Raw genomic sequence first — 17,557 nt, 5'->3', positions numbered from 1 at the left:
CCACTTTAAAAGACCATTTTGTTTGGTGGGCTCCCTGTTAGCTACCAGATCACACTACATATAACAGAAAAATGACGGTCGTGCTCTACTTCAACCTTGCATTGATTTACTTCACAGTGTCCTCTAATTGGGCCAAGATTAATCTGATCAACGATCAAATCCATCATGTTGACGAACTGAACATCCATTCATCATCATCAATCAATGATTATTCACAATTGACAATATTGTTTAGTTGTATCCACAACCTATGATTCCTCATTGATGGGGTGGGTATTCAAGGAAGGTACGACGTCAAATGCTGGAAAAAAAAAAAGGGCACCAAATGCTAAAATGGTCCAAGAAGTGTTGAATCGCACAACAAAGGGTTCAGAGCAAACATTATGAACAGTTGGAATGGATTCCCAACACGGATTATATGCCTTATATTGTGTAAATAGATCTTAAAAGGAAAAAAAAAAAGGGAAAACATAGAGAGCATGGAAGAAGAAAAAACATTTCAACACTCCTTTTAGGTACTCCAGATGTTCCACACCACAAACATCTTCCACCATTGAAAAGGGGGGGAAAAGAAAAGAGAAAGATCAATTTTGTTACCTCCCATCACTCCTCGAACTCGTGCATGTGATCTAGAAGATAGTTGGCAGCCAGCTCCTCATTCTTGTTGCAGGCAAAGAACACTTCCAGAACAATTGCTCGATCAAAACCCATTGCCTCGAGCTGTCAAAAACATGTCAACACTAATAATCAAGACTAGCACAAAGTAAACTTCTAAATTGACCATCATTCATCTAAAAAACTTATTAAGATCTTGTCAAGGGTTAATATGGTGGTGGAAAGTTCCCAATCATAAGTTGCAAATGAAATTGTGGGAAAAACCTTAAAAAGACAACACAAGAACATATCCATTAGTCATAAAATTCAGATAGCTATAAAAACCCATGGACAAACTTTACCATTCACCTCACCCTGAGGGCACAGAATTGGCACAGTATTACACAATTGCCATAAAAATATTCCTTCATTCCAAAATAAATGATGAATTTAAAAAATGTACAAGATATTGTTGGTAGTTTCGTGTAATGGCCGATGATAATCATTTGATGGCCACAATATTGGGGTGTGGGTATGATTCCCTACCCACATCCTATTTGGACTTACCGCTAGGAGCTCCCTACAATAGCATCAAAATTTGGGATGGTTTGATAGAGAGCCTGGAGAAAAGGTTGAGCATGTGGAAAGCCAATTATCTGTCGAAAAGAGGGAAAGTAACTTTGATTAAAAGCACCTTATCAAGTATCCCTGTTTACTTTCTATCGCTATTTACGCTCTTGCTATCCATCGAAATGAGATTGGAAAAACTCATGAGGAATTTCTTATGGAATGATAAGGGCGGTAGGAGGAAGTATCATTTGGTCAAATAGAAGGTGATTTGCTTGCTCAAGAAGAATAAGGGGTTGGGCATAAGGGGCCTGAGATTAGCTAATAGAGCGTTTCTAGAAAAATGGATTTGGAGGTTCAAAAAGGAGAGGGGTAGTTTGTGGAGGAAGATTATTATGGCTAAGTACGGGGAGAGGAGGCTAGGCTGGTATAGCGGCGAGTCTAAAAACTCGTATGGGTGTAGTGTCTGGAAAAGTATTTTTAAAATTAGCGAGGATTTTGAGAGAGGGATTAGGTTCAAAGCAGGTTTGGGGAACAGAATCAGATTCTGGGAAGATAGATGGTGCGGCACTTCGCCTCTGGCATCTCAATTTCCGTCTTTCTACGCTTGTTCTATTAAGAAGAACCACTCAATCGAGCAGTGTTTGATTCGCAACGAGTCTAGTTCTACTTGGGATTTGGGGTTAAGGAGAAACTTTAATGATTGGGAGCTAACTGAGGTGACATCTTTCCTTGATATCCTACATACGGTACACCTCAACGATAGCGAACAGGATAAGTAGGAATGGATAAAGGCTAAGGATATGAGATTTTCTGTCAGGTCTTTCTATAAATGGCTCACTCATCTTACAGAGAGATTCCTATCGGTACCCATCATTTGATCTAGGTCAGTTCCCTCTAAAATATCATTCTTTGTTTGGTTGGCTTCCCTTAGTAGGATCCTCACTTTGGATAACTTGATTGTTCGGGGTTGGATCACTCCCAATTGTTGACCCCTTTGTATGAGGAGAGGGGAATCTGTTGATCATATTTTAATTCATTGCCCATTTTCTTATAATATTTGGTCACCTTTCCTTGATCTATTCCGTATTAAGTGGGTCTTTCCTCGTAAGTTCTCCTCGTTGTTAAATGAGTGGACTCGTAATACTTTCCACACTAAAAAACGGCTCCTGTGGGCTATGCTACCATCGACTGTTGGGTTTGGAACAAGAGAAATAACATAGTGTTCAACAGTAAGAGTAGTAGCTCTCATGCATGTTTCTTGGAGATCTTGGGTCTTTTGTATTTAGATGGAATTCGTGAGCATTTCTTTTGATGATTTTGTATTTAGATGGAATTCAATATGTGATCACTGATCTTGTAGTTTTTCTTTTCTTTGTTACTCTTTGTGAGGCTTTCTCAGCCTCCTTGCATCTTGTACATTGCTTTCCCTCTTTTTTCAATATATTACACTTACATATAAAAAAAGCGTTTCATGTTATGGACATAGAAGTACGATTGCCATAAAAATTACAATTTGACCAACATCGAAAATGGGAGATAGACAAACTTACACGTTCAATTGCTTCACCCTCCTCAGGAGTAACTGTTACCGCCTGTGGCATTGCTGAGGCAAGCTGGCCCAGATCGTTCCTAGTACACATTGACCAGAAAAAATAAGCATCACATACATCCAATTATTACTTGAGACAAATACACAAACAAGCAGCACAATGGAAGACATTCTCACCCCTCTGCTCCTTCAACGGATGGTTCATTGATCAGGCGAAGGAAGTCCGCCTGATGCTCTTGAATCAGCCTCATTAGGTGCGGATTTTGTTTTCCTAGCTCTTGAAGCATAGGCTGTATGGAAGAGCAACAATAATAAGGGTCGTTGAAGGAAGAAAAAGGTAGATATATATATATATACATATTTTGATAATTAAAGAAAAAGCCACAATAATTAAAATAACACCTGCAAAATCTGAGGATTCGCCTGCACCATACTTTGAAAAGCTAGGAACTACAAAGAAAAGAATATGAATTTCAGATGATGTGTTAAAAGAAAAGTCTAGATCCCCAGATAGAGCGGTTGAAGTACCTGTGGACTATTGCGTAGAAAATCCAAGGTGCCTGCACCAGCACCAGCACCAGATCCCATATTGGGAAGACCCTGCACGGAGAACAATGGAGAATTTATCATGACCTTAAGATTCTATAAATAAGAAAATAAATAACGGTACAGTACCTACCTGTGGAAAAAGATCTAAGGGATTTGCATTGGGCCCACTGGGAACTGCCAGTGGTGCTGGTTCTGTGGCCTGGGCTGCTGGACGAGGGTTTACAGCTTGCCCACTAGTAGGAGCTCGGACCACAGGCGGAATTTCTGCTTGATCAGGAATACCCTGGTATATGAAAAAATAAAAAATAAAAAGTATATATAGTAAATGAAAAATATAAAACAAAGCACAATAATGGCATTCTGGAATATGTGTTTAAAATGATAAAAAGATTCTTTTGATGTGAGTGCTCACAGAAGCTGCTCTTCAGATACACTGGTGGGTATCACTGTTTAACATTATGAGCTTATTAAAACAATCCACAGTTATGACTTATAGTTTAGGTCCATTGGAAAAAAAAAAATTGAAAGACCGTTGAAGAAAAAACAGAGAAACTAGAGGAAACATTGCGAAAGATACAATTAAATAAATGCAGTTATATGGTATTATGCATAAATATAATCTATAGAATCCATTATATGAAAAGTTAATTGAAGGTAGAAATGATATTTTTATATGATGAAATCTCATTCCAATAATGTTGCAGAGACATGGGAAGCTGGACTTTAACCCACAACCACAAAGTTGATTTGCAATGTGTCAAACCACCAGAGCTATGGGTCTAAAGCCCCACATAGACATGTAGTCACAGAAAGAAACTCATATCTTCCTTCCTACATCAGGTAAAAGCTGGAATTGAACTGTTAACACAAATTTTGCAACAGAAAGCACCCTCCACAACCACAAAGTTGATTTGCAATGTGTCAAACCACCTGAGCTATGGGTCTAAAGCCCCACACAGACATGTAGTACACAGAATGAAACTCATATCTTCCTTCCTACATCAGGTAAAAACTGGAATTGAACTGTCAACACAAATTTTGAACTGGTAACCCATGGGCCAATTTCTTACTTCAGCATATTGATTTCCACCTGCTATTTTTATACTGTTCTACGAACAAATTATACAAATTTGCACATCTACTTGCTTATGCAACTAATATCACCAAGCTACGGGGCCAAATTCAACTCTCAGTTAACCAATGAACAGTAAAGAAATCAAACAAGAGAATCAAACTTACAGAATACAAATATTCAACAGCTCTCTCTGGGTTGTTGTAAGCAGCACGTAGGGCACGGACTACGGTATCCCTATCCCAATTCCCTCCCCCCATATCAAGAATTTGCTGAATGATTTCCTCAAAGTTACTTCCTGCAACAAGATTTGATGCTGCTTGACCATAGACATCTGATTCTGTGCTGCTCCAACAAAACATTGACAAAAACAAGATTTTTCAAAAGTCCGTTAAACAGTGAATACCTTGTTGATTTCAAGCCAATAGAGACATTATTTATGCAAATGAAGGATACATTCTAAATACTTAAATAATTTTTAGACCATTTTAAAAAAAATAAAAAAATAAAGCAGAAAGCTACTTACGAGGCAGGGACTGCAGGAACTGCAGGAGCAAGAGCAGGTTCAGGGATGGATGGCGATCTAAAATTACCCAACACAGAATATATCTAACATAAACACTAGGTTACAAAAACCGTCCAATAGATGATGAAATGAATGCTAATGAAAAGAGAAATGGGGTCAGAAACTCAAACTCACGGAGCCAATGTTGATGCATAAGCTTCAGGTGTTGCTGCTGCTGGAGTTACAATTGGTGGTGAAGAACTTGTCAGTGGGGCCTGCATAAAGAAGGAAGCAGGTAGATTAATTTGAGACAGACTAAGTTCAAGCTCATTAATTATCTGTTTTTGATAATTGGAAAATTTTATTAAAGAACGAAAAGGCAGAGGACAAGGTGGCCCCTATACAAGAAAAACAAAGAACAAGAATAAAAAAAACAGCTAAAAATACTTAAAGCATCCAGCCCACAGGCAAGCTATACATGGCAAAGCAAATCCGACTTGGGCCCTGCTTGGTGGTGCAAATCATTTGCAAACGCAAATAATTTTCTTAAATCAATTTTATTGGTGCTTCATTACACAGTGCAAATAATTTGCATTGTGAAAAATTTTCATTGATCACCTAAATTCTTAAGAAATTTCAGCCAATGATTTGCGGCACAAAAAGTACTGCAAATCATTTGCAAAATTATTTGACTCTCACCTATGCATATCAAAATTACGAAATTATCCCTTATTAAGAAAATTAATTAAATTATAAAAATACACTCAGTACTTGGTAGAACAATATGTACATAAATTTACAAAAATACCCCTCTAAGATACATTTAATTGTATACTGAAATTTAAAAAAATACCCCTAATAAAAAAATTAAATTATATAAATAGCACTCAATACTTACTGCAATAACATGCATGTGAATTCACAAGAATACATCTCATTGTAACATTTACTTGCATATAAAAATTACAAAAATACTCCTCATCAATTTTATTACAAAAATATCCCTCATTATGGAGTATTCTTTTAAATTCATATGCATATTATTGTAACAATTATTTTATTTTTTATAAGTAAAACAAATTCATTAAAAGGCGGTCGAGGAGATCTGCCGACGGTACAAGACATCACTAAAAGAAGACTACATATTACAAAGGGAGTCCCATCTAAACACATAATCCTCAAAGAAAACCCCTTTCAAAGCTCTGTCTAGCTTACACCAATGAAATAACAATCCAAGAATAAACAAAACCATGTCGTAGTGAGATCTCTCCACCACCGAGAAGATTCTCATGTTTCTTTCCTTCCACAAACCATAGCAAATTGCAAAGGGGAGCAAAACCAGTGTTGTCAAATGCTATCACGTGCAATTTCCAAAACTAATTTCGCATATGTGAAATTATGATATTTGGAAAGTATGTGATGGCATACTTATATATGCGACGGCATAATGTCCAACGGTCATAAATATGACCGTTGCATACAATTTTTTCTTTTTTTCATTTTTCCCTATAAATACCCCCCATACTTCTTCTACAACATACTCTCTAGTCTCTATTACCTCGTCTAAGCTCAAATCTCTTTCTTCTTAAATCTCTCTCACTATCACTCTCAACTCACTCACTCACTATCACTCCCAACTCTCAAGACTTGAAGACAGAGTAAGCTATCTCTACTCGAATCAAGATTCAAGTATCAAGTGAAGTCATAAACTAATCATTCATAATTCATCATTCATCAAAAATTTCAAGATCAAGATTCATTATTCATCCAACAACTCAAGTTCAAGTGTTCAACTTCAAGATTCAAGTCAAGTACTCAAGATTGATCAAGCATCATTCAAATTCAACTATCATTCTAATTTCTATCAACCTTCAACTCAAGAGTCAAGACTTGAGAATCAACCTTCAAGGTTTCAAATCATCATCTTTTCTCTCTTCTACTAGTACTACTCAAGTTGAGGTTGAGGTATTATATACTTTTGTCCTTTAATAATTAATAGTTAATACTTGTTATTTGTTTTCTATTTTTGTAGTTGTTTTTTATTTTACTTATTAGAAACTTAGAAATTAGTATGTCGTCCTCGTCGGCCAACTCTTCCCTAAGGCCTAAATCAAATGATCCCAGTTGGAAATACGGTCATTATCGTAGTCCAAATGAAAAGGGTCAAGTCGTATGTGAGTTGTATGGGTACGTGAGTAAAGGTGGCATTGCACACCACAAGCAACATTTAGTACACATGCCGGGATCAAATGTTAAGGCATGTGAAAAAGTTACTCCCGAAATCCAAAAACAACTAATGGAGTATATGGACAAGGTTACAATACCCCTCCTACGTCGACGGGGAGTAGTAGACCATCGGTTCCACCACCACTATCTCAAAAAGCTTGTGCCCATGGTTTGTTGGATAAGTGTAGACCACATCCCAAAGATGTGATTGACCAAAAAGGTAAAGGTAAAGGTCCATACCAAACCACCATTAAATATAGCATCAAAGATAAGAAAACAATCGTTTAATATATGACCAAATGGCTATATCAAGCTGGAATTACATTTAACACTGTCAAATTGAAGAGCTTCAAAGTGATGGTGGAGGCAATAGGTAATTCAGACATGGTCTCAAGCCCACCTTCTTATCATGAAATAAGATAGCTATGTCTTACAGAAGTAGAGTTAACCCAGGGGTTAATCAACAGATATCGAGAATCATGGATAACCTATGGGTGTACTCTGATGGCTGATGGATTGAACAATAAAATCGATCGGTCAATAATTAACTTTTTAGTTAATTGTCTAATCAAAACAATGTTCCTCAAATCCATAGATGCATCGACCCATTCTCACACGGCTGATTATCTTTTTCAATTTTTAGATAAAACAATTGTGGAAATTGGTGAGGACAACATTGTCCAAGTTGCAATGGACAACACAACTGCATATGTGACTGCGTGTCGCTTTTAATGGATAAATGTCCCTGTTTGTATTGGTCTCCATGTGCAGTACATTGCATAGACCTAATTTTGGAGAACATAGGTAAATTGCATATCAACACCATTGCTAAGGCTAGAATGGTCATTGCTTTTAAGTACAAACGTGCACTGTTACTACAACGAATGAGAGCACATATAAGTGGAAACCTAATTAGACTTGCAATCACTCGATTTGCAATGGCCTTCTTGACACTACAAACCTTACACGGAAAAAAGATTGAACTTAGAAACTTTGTAGTGTCGGCCGAACGAAACAATGGACCTTGGTCAAAGAAGACCGAAGGAAAATTAGTTGCCTAGACTATCATGTCCCAGACTTGTTGGACAGGTGTCACAAAGACCCTAAATAATGTCATGCCATTAGTTTATGTTCTTCGATTAGTAGATGGTGATGAGAAGCCCCTTATGGCCTGCATTTACGATGTAATGGAAAAAACTATTAAGTACACAAATATTGTGAAAGAAATTATAAAAGTGTAATTGATATTATTTATAAGAGATGGGGCAGCCGAATGAAATCTGCATTATATTCAGCTGTTGAAATCCTTAATTCAGCCGTACACTTACAATCCGCCAATCAAAATGAGGCAGATTCAATGCATATGGTTGGATTTCTGGACATGTTGGAAAGATTGGTTCTTGTACAGGCAAAACAAAATGCAATATCGACACAGTTGGATCGTTACAAGAATAGCAAAAGGGTCTTTGGAAAAAATATAGTTAAAAGGCATAGAACAATGAAAATTCCAAGTAAAAAATTTAATATTTAGTTTGACTTTAATTATTTGACTTATTTAATTATTTTCATCTTATCACTATTTGAATTATATATTTATATTGTAGTTGTATACTACAGCTGATTGGTGGTCGGCATATGGAGTTGAGAATAAAGACGAATGATAAATTCGGATGCCCTCTAGAGTACTCCTATGGTCAAGTTTCCCCCTTTCGACAGGTGCATGGCTTTCCACGAGTTTAGTCTCTTTCCCAACCTTTCTAACACCAGATCCCAGATTGACTTAATTTTGAAAGCAAAACCCAACGGTAGACCTAGATAGTTGGAAGAATTACCTCCACTTGACACCCAAACATTACCGCTCAATTCTGAATATCTGGCACCTAACCTACCCCAAAAAGCTTGTTCTATCTAAGATTAATGCTGAGACCTAATATCTCTTCAAAACAACACAATAAACCTCTCAAAAATTTCTATTGTTGAAGCGAGGCCCCCAAAAAACCAGGGTGTTGTCATCAGCAAACTGAAGATGGGTAACCTCTAGACTTAACTTAACCCTGAAACCCGTCAACTACCCGAGACTCGCGGTTCTCTCACTGACTTCACCAAAGCTTCTGCCACTATCACAAAAAGAAACAGGGACAACAAGTCCCCTTGTCTTAACCCTCTAGAGCTTCTAAAGTGACCAGCGAGACTCCCACTCACTAAGATAGAAAATGACATCAAAGAGACATTTCATGATCCAACCTAATCATCTCTCTCCAAACCCCATTCTAATTAACAAGTACTCCAAAAAATTCCAATTCACGTGGTCATAAACCTTATGAAAATCAATTTTGCACACCAAACATTGGTTCCCATCTCTCAACATCAAATTGATGCACTCGTTAGCACCACCACCCCATTTAGGATTTGTCTACTCTTAACAAACGCTCCTTGTTCCAAACCTATGACCCCATCAATTACCTCTTTGAACCTGGTCACCATAACTTTTGAAATAATTTTATGTGGAGTTGACCAGACTAATAGGCTTGAAAGCTGTGAAATCCACAGCCTCTTCCTTCTTCGAAATCAAAACCACAAATGAATTGTTCAACCCGAAATCCAAGAAGTTTCTTTCCTGAAGGTCCCTCACTTTTAATGTAACAAATACTAAAGGTATTTTTGTAATTTGGATAGTTTCTTTGATGATGAGTATTTTTGTAATTCCAATGTGTTGATTACTATACCTTTTGATAGGGATATTTTTATAAATTCATATGTATGTTAATGTAGAGTATTAAGGGCATATTTGTAATTAGAGTAATTTCTTTGATGAGATTGAATAAGTAAAAATTGTTTTCACGCTTTATTTTAATAAGAAGTCACAACAACAAAAATTATGGCAAATATCAACCCATCACAAAAAAAAAATATTCGCAAGAGCTTTCCCAATGTAATCCAAGCAATAGTAAATCTTTCATCGCAAATCATTTGCATTGCAGATGTTTTGCAATGTACTAAACAGGGACTTACAAACAAAATCCACGAAAAACACCCCTTCAAAATCCTTGCCTAATTGGGGTAGGCGACAGGCATTAGCAACCAGAGATGTTCTGCATATGTTTCTTGTTCAAAATTTTACGTATGGTCACACCTTCTTGGTATGCATTATTATCAACAAATGCCGATTGCAATGAAGTGTGAAACTTATTAGTTGATATAGCTTTTGGTCCAATGAAGTAAATGTCCATGTAATCAGATAATTCGATTGCATAATGATTACGAAAAGTATAATCAGTGCATGTGTAACTGAAAAGGTTTCAACATGCCATGAAAACAGTACATATAGGATAAGAAGTTCATTTTGAATTATAAACAGGCTTCTGGGTACCCTGTATTGTGTCTCCAAGACATCTAGAATGAAATATCCATTTCATAGCAACTACCAGTGTGCTCTTCAAAATTAACTTGTAAGATTTTATAATTATATAATTCCATCTACAAGTGCTTGGTGATAGAGAATTCAATAGTAAATATTATTAGATTAGTATGGAACATATAGGTAACTCAAAGAAACAATAGAGAAATCAATATTCAGTATTATTCAAGGATTGCAATGACACAATGAATGACAATAGAAATCTTAAACAAGGAATGTTTCCGCTTTGGACGAGTCCGACTTTGAAGCAGCCAAGCCACTTCAAAATTTTGGAGGAAGCCTCCTCGTAACATTATTTTTGTTTATCATAGGTATCCAAACCCTTTGGGTGAGACTAATCTCATGGTCACACGCACCGCCCCCTCAAAAAGTCCTACGTGCAACTGGTTGAGACGAGGGTCAACTGGACCCTGGAGGGTGGCCCCAAGGAATTCATCGCTTCGTTGGGTTTCTAACACTTGACCTACCCTTCCTGAGGAGCTTATCAAGGCTCGGCTTGCCACTAGGACAACTCTCCTGGTAACATGACACATGGCCTTTTGTAATTTTTCGTTAATATTTGGGATACCTCCTTGGAGGCACCATGTGTAATCCAAAGGAGAAGATTCAACCAAAATTTTGAAGCAGGACAGCCACTTCAAAGTTTTTTCCCCTTTGGACAGAGATGTGTGGAACCAATTCAGTGCAACGTTTTTATCCTGTCAAATCCAAGTTCCATTAGGATTACTGATGTCCAGCCAAAGCCGACCTAACTGCCGAAAAAGTAGTAACATCAAGTTAGATGTGAGAGGAATTGGAGACTAAATGTTACAAACCAAATAGCCCTCAGGGGAAACTGACAGTCAGCTTTGTTCCAAATATCCATTAACACCTTGGCATGTTCACTTGGTCCAAATGATGATAACGAAAAAACAAGATTAAAAGTTCAGCCAATAAGATAAATTTGGACATTTTATGATAAATATTCCATACTTACGGGGTTCGTGGGTGCAACTGTTGTGTTTGAAGTTCCAGGAGACGACGAGCTCTTATTCTAAAATCATTAAGCATGTCATACGAAGGAATTAACAAAAGGAAATTTAAACAATATTATGAATGTAAACTAATGAACTAAAATGAAAAGTTGATTGAATCAAAAGAACCATAGAATGATAACCAGATAAATAACTAGAACATTGAATGACCAATTTACCATTAAATTTCTCTACAGAAGTGCAGCATTGGTGCCATACTGCAACAAAAGTTGCGGTATGGAAGCTCCAAGAATTTCCTTAACCATTCTGCATGTTTATTTCCTTTTCTTTTAGGGTTCTATCAATTAATTTATTGGTACATTTTATTTTAAATCATCCTCTACTACCTATCAATGTGAACACCCAAAACCACTAAACTATGTTGCATAATCAAAAGTGTCCCACTGGATAACCTGCCACTTTTTCATATTAAACTTTCTTTCATTCTTGTAGGAAATAAATCTCAAAAATAATATTGAGTTTAAAATAAAGTACACCAATAATTGTCTGTGACCTAGATTTCAGTAATTCAAGAGTTGTATCCTTGTTACCCTCACTAACGTATGCATCAGTATTTTTATTTGGGCCAGTTAGATCCAGTCCAATACTTCACAAAAGGACAAACATGTCAAAATAGACAATAGGAAATGTACAACTAATAGACAACAAGTATATTTGTAGAACTTATTAGAAGTCGGACAGATCAGATAGAAATTCATTTAGCAAGGCCATTGGTCAAAGGTGGATTTATGGCAAACATGCCAGCGTATGAGATACTTTATATTCCAATTAGTGTGTGGGACGAAACATCATCCATTGGGGGTAAAATGTAAATGCTATTATTGCAACTTCAATTAGTGAAGCACATTATTTAGAGTATCCAATACCAAAGAATGCCACTTTGGCTCTGAACATAATTTCCTCTTTGTTAACTCTACATCCAACTCAGAAACATCTATAGGCCTACCCAAGGTATTAAATTTTGATTTCGGAGTCTGTTTCGGTTAGTCTGGAAATGGAAATATTTCAATCAGTGTGGAACCGAATACAGTTTTTGGATATTACAGAAATATTGAAGAAATTATTGACTCTATAGGAAATGATAAAATAGGTATTAACACAAACTCATTAAATCATCAAAATACAATAAACTACCATATGGTGCGTGAAAATGAATATGAACAACATTTTGCTACATGTATGCACATGTATTAAGAGGCTGACAGTGGAAATGAGAATAATGATATCGTACTAACTGCATACAACTTAATATATAAGACATTAAAATGAAGTAACTATTAAGTATCGCATTCATGTGTTATTATATTTCTTTTATTTTTTTAATAAGTACGAATAAATTTCTAATGTATCCAATTAATTGAAACATGGCTGATTGTATACATGCTTATATAAATGTACTGATATGCTTAGAATACATTAAAATAAAATGATATAGATAACTAACTAATAATAATTCATTTAAACTAACGGATGCATGTTATGTGTAATTTTTTATTGTAAAAAAACTATGTGTAATTTACAAGTTCTTTCTAAAAGCAATTATAAGTATTTCAAAACAAGAATATTCCAACCGAAATTTACAATTCATCGAAATATTTTCCACTGAATATTTCATTTCATCCCTAAATTTGATATAATTTCGGTCAAAATTTACTATTCATCAAAATATTTCACAAAATGAAATAGTTGATTTCCACCGAAATATATACAAAAATCGCATTCATGTGTTATTATATTTCTTTATTTTTTAATAAGTACGAATAAATTTCTAATGTATCCAATTAATTGAAACATGGCTGATTGTATACATGCTTATATAAATGTACTGATATGCTTAGAATACATTAAAATAAAATGATATAGATAACTAACTAATAATAATTCATTTAAACTAACGGATGCATGTTATGTGTAATTTTTTATTAGTAAATAACTATGTGTAATTTACAAGTTCTTTCTAAAAGCAATTATAAGTATTTTCAAAACAGAATATTCCAACCGAAATTTATAATTCATCGAAATATTTCCACTGAAATATTTCATTTTCATACCTAAATTTTGATAATTTCGGTCAAAATTTACTATTCATCAAAATATTTCACAAAATGAATAGTGATTTCCACCGAAATATATACAAAAATAAATTGTCGGTTAAATTTCGTGTCGGAGCTTGTGGAAATGGAAATATTTCATGGAAATATGTCAAAATTTAATACCATGGACCTACCTAAGCAATAAATCAAACAAATGGCCAATCACACTATCTTACATTTCAATGCACCCTTCTCATATCTAGCCCACAAATAGATACATCAAATAATATAACTAGCCATACCTTTGTCAACATAATGACAAGAAAACTATTTTCCAAAACTTTGTTTTCATCCAATGTTGTGGCATCTTTAAGAACTTTTCCTTGATGGATAAGCATTTGTTGTGGAGCTGGGTAAGTATCTGGGCTTTGAACAGTTTCTATATTCTTTTTCACATCGGCAACCTGCATAAACATTTACAATGTCAAACTAATACAATGAACAACCAACCATGTGAAGATAACCAAAGTTGGCACGACACCATAAAAATAATTATGTAGGCTAAAACAAAGAATATCTACTAATGCATGCTTGTACCTATGTGTGAAAAAAGAAGTGAATGAGATTAGAACCATATGAAATGTGAAAAAAAGAAGTGAATAACACCCTCAAAGGTCGTAACCTCATTGAATGAAAGAATACAATACTCACAATTTGAGTAACTATATCTGCAGTTCAAAACAAAAACTAAAGAATTTCAAAGAAAAAAAAAAGTTACTAGGCAATTTGCATGCTGCAAGCTATCTCCTTGATCTCTTTTCATTTGTAGTTTACATGGTCGTTATGAACAGTATTGTCAAATGCAGTCGCATATGCTACAGTCGCATACTCCAAATTATGCTATCTACCAATATGCGATGGCGTATTTTTGCGTGCAATAGCATATGCAAAGTGTGCAATGGCATATGCAATGTATGCGATGGCATATATTTTTTTCAATTATTTTTTTTTGCAGCATACGTCACCGCATATGCGATGTGCAAAATCACATATGTGAACAACATGTGCTGATCGCACATAGTCGCATATGCTATTTAACAACATTGATGATGAATTTAAGCTCATTCAAATCCACAGATGATCAAAGAAAGAACCCCCTCCCCGTCACATTTACGAGAGGTCACAACTCATACACAAGCATTGGTACACCTCTCAATGGAGTATCCAACGAACATAAATTTGACCACCTCTTTGTTCAAATTCCATTTAGATGGTACTTCAGCTGATAAAACTAGGCAACCTTTTTTGAATAGTAGGAAAGGAAGCTCGACATCAAATTTCTATTAAGCCATATAATTCTCATTCAAATCAATTAAAAGTGGGTCACTGGTGTATGACAGTGGCTCATCATGCATCAAATCAAAAAAGAGGCTGGGAGAGAGAGAGAGAGAGAATAAGTTTTCAATAACAATCAAATGTGGTAACCAACTATACACTGTCATTGATTGTGACAATCAGTGAAACATTGTCACTATAACTACAGTAAACAAATCGCACCTTCTAAAAAAAACCACATCCACAGCCACAGCCTTATGCCGCTAATTGGGTTAAAAAAAACAAATAAAATACCAAGGTAAAGAAGGCATTCTTTATTTTTTAACACTTGGATCCAATAACGATAAGGTTCGATGTCATGTTATCCCTCAGTGTTAAATAAATAGTGGCATTCTCCAACCTCCTTGTGAATTGTGTAGGAGATGAGTTTTGGGTTTTCTCAAGCGCTCATTGTCCATAAATTGTAGTGGAAGCATATTGTGAGGTCTAGGCCATGGCATTTAAGAGGGGATTTTAATGTGTTAAAAAAATTTATGAGAAGAATTGATGATCTAGACTTACCAAAAACATGAAAGAGTTTGGGGATTTCATGAACATAAACTTTCTTATTGTTTTACCTCTGGGAGGGTGCTCGTTAGCATGGCCAAACAATCAATAATTCAATATTGTCCCAGCCTATTAAAAAAATAGATTCATGGTGTCATCTTCATAGGAGAACCATTTTCATGATATTGTCCAATTAGTAATCCCCAAACCCATTTCAAACCACTCCCCTCAATGTTAAAAGCTGGTCTAAATGAGGGGTGACCTATGTCTTTTAGATTTGAGAATAAGTGCTTATCTCATCATAATTTTATGGAGTTGTAGGAGTTGGTAGTCAACATAGTTGTTTGTTGGAAGACCTTAGGGTTTGATTCAAGAGAAAGTTTAAGGCTACCAAAGAAAAGTTAAAGATGTGGAATAAAGGGGCTTTCAGGAGGTGAAACCTAAATAAGAAAAAAGTTATCCTTTTTATAACACAAGGTTATTGGGAAATATGATATATTTTTTCTATTTTTCCTATTTTTCTATTATTCTCTATGTAAGGGCATTTATGTCCATTCACCTTGTTTATTATAAATACATTGACAAGTTCTCTTCAGAGACTTGATTGTCCTACCATTCTTCTTGGTATTAGAGCCCTAGAGGACCCATTCTCTTTACTAATCATATTCTCATCTCCTATTCATTTTCAAGAGTAATTTGACCTCATTTTCTTTCTCTTAAGTCTACCGACTGTGTCTTCCCCTCTCAAGTTGTCTTTCTATTCTAATGTTAGGGATCCTAGGCTTTCAGATTGCGCAAAAGAATAATGTTAAGTCTTCTTCCGCTTGCAAACGTGAGAGAATTCAGAAGAAGAGACTGATGTAGTCGAATCATTGCGTTGCTTTACTACCGATGCCATATTTTTTCTTTAGATGGAACTCTGTAAGTCAAATAGATTCTTAATGGTTTCTGTGGTTCTCCAGCTGTTTTCTATCATTGTAATCTCCCCTCTTTTATATCTCCTCCTTTTTTTTCTGTTTTTTCTTTCTTTCTTTCTTTTTTTTTATATTACATTAATCAAATATGTTTGCCTATTAAAAAAACCATTCCAATTTTCTTTTACATTAAGCTCGCTTAATGTTCTACATTAATAGCATTGATTTCTCAATATTGCAACTCAGAACCCACAAATCCCTAACACCAAAACTTGAATTAAAAATCAAAATTCATACAATTTTCACAAAAAAAAATAGCCAACTTTATACGCAATTAGACGGTGAATAAACAATCTCCCCCTATAATTATGGCATTAAAGAATTAATCACCCAAAACTATTAATGCAAAGCATAAAATTATCAAAAAAAAATTAGAACAAAATGAGGAAAAAAAAGGGGGGGAGAAAACAAACCCTAATCTACACTCTAATAATAACACCAAAGAAGAATATCATTGTATCAGAAAATAAAAGTCGTCATCTATGTTGTAAATATTGATTTTAAGAAAATCAAAAAATCAAAAAAATTAAAGAATACCGTGTCTTCAGGTTTCACTTCGATCTCGAAGTGAGTGCCCTTCAAAGTCTTCACGAAAACCTTCATCTCTTCTTCTTCGATCCTCTTCGTCCGTACAACTTCGGAGATAAATATAGATGATGGAGCCTAAGAGAGACAGAAGAAATAAAGGAAAAACCGAAGCGCAAGCAAGCGACCAACTTCAACCTTTCTTGTTTATATTTATAAATATTTACTGGAAAATTATATAGTCAGCTCGTGTGTATTGTCGTCCCAAGGTCCTCACCGTTGGATGTATTATAATGTGATGAGAGAGAATCTGGTGGACTTAACATTGAGTATTGAGATGACAGTGTACAGAGGCTGACGGCAGCACAGCCGATAAATAAATGTGAAAGAGTGCTGATTTCTAACTAGGAAATCTTCGCTTATGTGTTACGGACATAATAAGATTTTGAATCTTACCAAGTAGATAATCACATCATATATCAAGCATTTCAATCCCCTAAGTTTCATCAAAAAGCAAAAGATTTAAAAAAAAAATATATATATATATATATATATATATATATATGGGTCCCGTTCGGCACCCTAAGTTTTACCACACATTTTAACAAACGCGTTTGTCTTACATGG

At 35.3% G+C, this 17,557-nt stretch overlaps 1 protein-coding gene across 2 annotated transcripts; it reads right to left on the bottom strand.

The window, feature by feature from the left end:
- Nucleotides 1–381: 381 nt before the first annotated feature.
- Nucleotides 382–17,120, bottom strand: LOC147406060 (ubiquitin receptor RAD23c-like). Of its 2 annotated transcripts, XM_086433974.1 has the most exons (12): nt 16,943–17,118; nt 13,853–14,014; nt 11,460–11,516; nt 5,035–5,114; nt 4,861–4,917; nt 4,502–4,679; nt 3,393–3,545; nt 3,242–3,313; nt 3,116–3,163; nt 2,891–3,003; nt 2,715–2,793; nt 382–720 (listed from the first exon to the last, which is right to left on the bottom strand). In XM_086433974.1, the coding sequence occupies exons 1-12, from the start codon at nt 17,006–17,008 to the stop codon at nt 604–606; spliced, it is 1,182 nt and encodes a 393-aa protein (XP_086290100.1). In that variant the 5' UTR covers nt 17,009–17,118; the 3' UTR covers nt 382–603. The 2 variants fall into 2 exon arrangements, with proteins under 2 accessions (XP_086290100.1, XP_086290101.1); XM_086433975.1 differs by lacking the exon at nt 11,460–11,516 and having other exon boundaries at nt 16,943–17,120.
- Between the last annotated feature and the right edge of the window lie 437 nt (nt 17,121–17,557).

Source organism: Akebia trifoliata, chromosome 3 (genome assembly GCF_017979445.1).
Source record: "Akebia trifoliata isolate Shusen 1 chromosome 3, ASM1797944v1, whole genome shotgun sequence".
Lineage (NCBI taxonomy): Eukaryota > Viridiplantae > Streptophyta > Magnoliopsida > Ranunculales > Lardizabalaceae > Akebia > Akebia trifoliata.
Note: the sequence above shows the minus strand (reverse complement) of the source record. Positions and strands in the feature narration are given on the sequence as shown.